Raw genomic sequence first — 4,479 nt, forward strand, 5'->3', positions numbered from 1 at the left:
TTATGAAAGTCTAAGTTTCCCGCAGTGAAGAAGTCCCAGCAGCAGCAGCAGCAGAGCCACCATCACCACAGTGAAAACAGTCCTCAGAATGAGGTAAATTTGAGTCGAGCGGTCTGTGAAGGCTGCGCTCCCTTTGTGAAGGGCTGCAAACATAGGAGAATATCTCTCCTGTAACACTGTTACAATATTAACAGTAAGAAATATCATGTCCCCAAAGGTTTGCCATGTTTTACCTGTGACAGCCAGCCAGCTCTCCGGTGATCCACCAGCATCAGAGATGCTGCACTTGTACCGTCCTTCATCAGCTGTGGAAACACTGTGGATCATCATGTCTCCTGTTGTGCTGTTCCCTATGAGGACTCCATCTTTATAGAAATCAGCGTGGAGCTGGGAGGAAGTGGACTTGTTCCTGCAGCTCAGAGTCACACAGTGACCCTCCAACACAGCAAAGACGGGACTCTCCAGGATCACGGAGCCAGCTGAGAGAAAAAGAAAGGTTTTCATTTGCAGTCACGCTCTCACAGATTTATAGAAATTCTGAGTTACCAGTGACAGTGATGTTGACAGTGCTGCTTCTCTCTCCTCCTTCAGTCTCACACCAATATTTTCCACTGTCTGCTTGATAGGCTCTATGAATGGTGCAGTATGCTGTTGAGCTCTGCTTCATGTCACATGCTGAAAGAAATCCCTCAGTATTCCTGACCCCGCGTAACTGAGCAGAACCATCGGGAGCGTCACAGTGAAAAGAGAGAGACTCGTACTGTAAAAGCTGCAGTCTGTCTGGAACGATGTGAAAACCTGCATCTGAGACACAAACACAGAGAAACTCAAAACTCTGAAACTTTCACGACAAAAACAAACAGATTTCTATCATAGAGATCACAAAATTCATACAATTTATCAAAAGGAACAAAATAAACTACTTCAACAGGTTTGTACAGTATAGCAAAACTGTTATTATAGGTTAATTTTGATTCAGTATAAAGTAAATTATTATGGAAAAAAAGTGTAAAAGTCTGGGAACAAATTATTGCTACTTACTGCTGTTTTGTGTACATGCATTCAGCAGAATCAACATAACCATGTCTGCATACACAAATGCAAAAAATCAAACAACTACATATTAGATTAAAGTGAAGTCAAACCTGAAAAGATGAAGTTAGGACACAGATATTCGGTACTCACACAGTCTGTGGAGAGCTCCCACCTCCATGTTGACCTGCTGCTGACTGACAGAGCATCATACTGCAGTACTGCATACTGTACATGACAACTTCTTCTTCCTGCCAGACGCACACTCATCCATATAGCTGTATTCTGCTGCCATCAGAAACAACAGATACAACACTGATTATGTCAGATTATGTTATATCTTGCGAAGTATTGTTGTTTTAACAAGAATAAAAACGGCCTACTGACTATGCAAAGCACAGCCATGACAAAACCAACACTAGTAATATTGTTTTCTGTATGTAATCAATGAGCAGCAGTCAAAAGTTTATTTTTACTCCTGGTACTTCATTACAGCAAAATAATCAAGAGACAGGTGGTGCCGTATCTACACCCTTGGCTGTAACTTGTACTTCTAAAGGCAAAACTGATCTCTTTCTCTGAGTGATGAACATATTTATGGAGCGTTATATAAATACAGGTATACTGCCAAATCCCATGATTTAGCAAAAGCTCTGCAATACGGAATGAGAGATATAAAAAAAAAAGATACAGTGATGCTGCAATGAGTGAACGACTGTACATCATTATATATCAGTGTAGTCAATACAGATATCAAATGATTGCAATTACTGCAAAATTTTACATGGTTGCAGTAATTGAGTCAATACACTCACCTGTGCTCAGTGTGGATTTTCCAAGTTACAAAAATTAAAACCTACACAACATTAAACGACAAATAACATTTTTCCAAGCATTGCTCCTGATGATGGCTCCCACTAAGTCAGGCAGGGCCTCTGCTCACTGCTTGGTTTGTAGATTGTGGCTGAATTGTTTTATGACACCAGTCTGTTTTCTAGCAACACTTTCAAAGTCCAACTCTTCACTTACTACATGAAACAGAGAAACATACTTTTCATTTCAAACAATGGACTGCAAACAACAGGTATGTGTTTTTTATTATTGCCTTTTCATGCATTGTTTAACTAGTAGGAGTTTAAAGTGGGTTTGCATTCAACTGTCTCATTATTTTTATTAACTTTAGAAACCTGTTAACTTTAGCAACAACTCAAGAGGTTATTTAAGATTTTTTGGTTTTTAAGGCAGGAGTTTTAAAGACTTTAAATACACATTCCTTTTTGTTGATGATATTGTTTAAGAATATGCTACTGTGTGACAGCAATGTAATAAGTAAATTAATGTATGTCTGGCTTTTAAATAGCATTAACAAGAGCTAACAAAAGTGAAAGTATAGCTGTTCCCCAGCCACTATGACAGACGCTGTTTGAATTCAAAAAGTAGTTATTGCTTAGTGAAAACTGTTTGACAAAGTAACTAAAAAAATGTATTGTTTTTGTTTGTTTGTTTGTTTTTTTAACCACAATGGTGTAAATATTTTTACAGTATACAGTATGAGAGAAATTTAGTTACGTCAAAAGAAAATTAGTTTTTAAAGTATAACGTATGTGGCTGACCACTGTATCACTGTAACTGTTTTGTCCACTGTATCATCTTTAATGCCTCTGGTCTCTTTCTCCAGATGGACGGAGTTTTCCTTCAAAGATCTCATAGAATTATCACTAGTTTGGTTTTGGCTCTTTTCTTACAGTCTTGTAGAGGTAACTGACACACAAATGGAACATGTAAAGGTTTCACTATGACTCTGCCATTGTGGTCAGACGCCTGCACACACTCAGAATAGGCACATGATGGTAATTTGGGGCTTTTAATTAATGAATGATTGTGCAGCATGCAGTACATCTGTGGTGACTTAAGAAAAAGTAACTGGGTACACAAGTGTGCGTGTATATAGAAGTATGTTAGCTGTTCCCAGGACTGCGATCTTCTGGACAGAGATCTCAGATGTCCTTCCTGGAATCTGGAGCCACTCTCCCAGTTTGGGGTCACTGCCTCGACTGTTCTAATTACCATGGAGACCACTGTTACTGTGACCTTCCACATCCTTTCTAGCTCCTCTCTGAGTTCTTGGTATTTCTCAAGCTTCTCGTGTTCCTTCTTCTTGATGTTAGTTTTGCAACATCCATCACTACAGCCTTCTTCCTCTGTTTATCCACCACTACTATGGCCTACTGTGGGATTCAGTAACGTGCCCAAGGATACTTTGCATCGCAGCCAAGAGCAGCCAGGAATCGAACCGTTGACCTTCCGACCAGTAGGTGACCTGCTCTCCCTCCTGAGCTACAGCCACCCATGTGTGTTGCACTCATAGGCTTTTTTGTAATAAATCCTGGTGCTGCACAGATTGTCCAGTCTGGTCTTACAGTCTCAAGTGACTGCTCTATCTACCTGTAGCTGCTGTTTTCCTCCCCTGGTATCTCTGCCAATACTTTTCTGGGTCTCACTCATGTACTGAGCCACATGGCTGTTCATCTTAGCCACTATAATGCCTGACAGGAGTTTCCATGTTGTACTGAGGGAGGTTATTGGCCAGTAGTTGGATGGGACCAGTCCCTTTTTGGGGACTCTTGGGAATCAGGACTGTCAGCCATTCTAAGTGTGTCTTAGCCTCTAGCGGCTGGTTACGTATATACCAGACCTCGGTCCGAATCCGGACCGAAATGATGTCTCAAGCGGACCTGAACCTAATACCAAAACCGAAATAACCACTTAATTAAAGTCTTGTTGAGCACTTTCTGGTTTACGGCACATCTTTTACAGTTCTTACGGTAGTAGTGAAGCGTCCAAGGCAACCCACTGACCAATTGCAGGCGAGTTTGGCTATACCACATGATACCACCAAGCTGGTTCCTGCCGGCTGGTAAACTTTGTAACAAACAGGGTTATTATAGTTAACGAAAATTGACTAAATAATGAAAACTGAAACTGAAAAAAAACATTTTCATTAACTGAAATAAATAAAATCTATAATTAAAAGAAAAAAAACAGTATTGTGAGTTTACAAAACTAACTAAAACTAACAGAAATTATAGACAAAATGACCTTTGTTTTCGTAAATTTTATTACAAAACCCTTGTGGAATGATATGAAATCATTTTTTTCCGCTCTAACAGTTTAAGCTGGGAGCGCCATCGGGCAATTGTGTGCATGCGTGTGTGTGCTCACCGCATCGGTCCGCAAAGTAATGGCAGCGCTTTGCCGAGAAACCGCACTGATCCTTCAACGTAACATGAGGTGCGCCTCCGGAGAAATCGAACTACATGTCGGGTCCACACAGCCCACAAGGTTGTGATTAACCTGTTCAGTCCTTGTGCATTCTGGCTACTTTTTGCTGCAGTGTTTGAATTTATCAGTCAGAGAATAACAATCAGGAATAATAATCAAAGCATC

General features: G+C 40.3%; 1 protein-coding gene across 1 annotated transcript; it reads right to left on the reverse strand.

Annotated features, from left to right (window-relative positions):
• On the reverse strand, window positions 1-1,213 carry LOC115796659 (low affinity immunoglobulin gamma Fc region receptor II-a-like). Its single transcript, XM_030753020.1, has 4 exons — window positions 1,186-1,213; window positions 547-804; window positions 234-479; window positions 1-131 (listed from the first exon to the last, which is right to left on the reverse strand). Exons 1-4 carry the CDS (start codon window positions 1,211-1,213, stop codon window positions 1-3), a joined length of 663 nt encoding a protein of 220 aa, XP_030608880.1.
• Window positions 1,214-4,479: the final 3,266 nt, after the last annotated feature.

This window comes from Archocentrus centrarchus, chromosome 18, assembly GCF_007364275.1.
Source record: "Archocentrus centrarchus isolate MPI-CPG fArcCen1 chromosome 18, fArcCen1, whole genome shotgun sequence".
Lineage (NCBI taxonomy): Eukaryota > Metazoa > Chordata > Actinopteri > Cichliformes > Cichlidae > Archocentrus > Archocentrus centrarchus.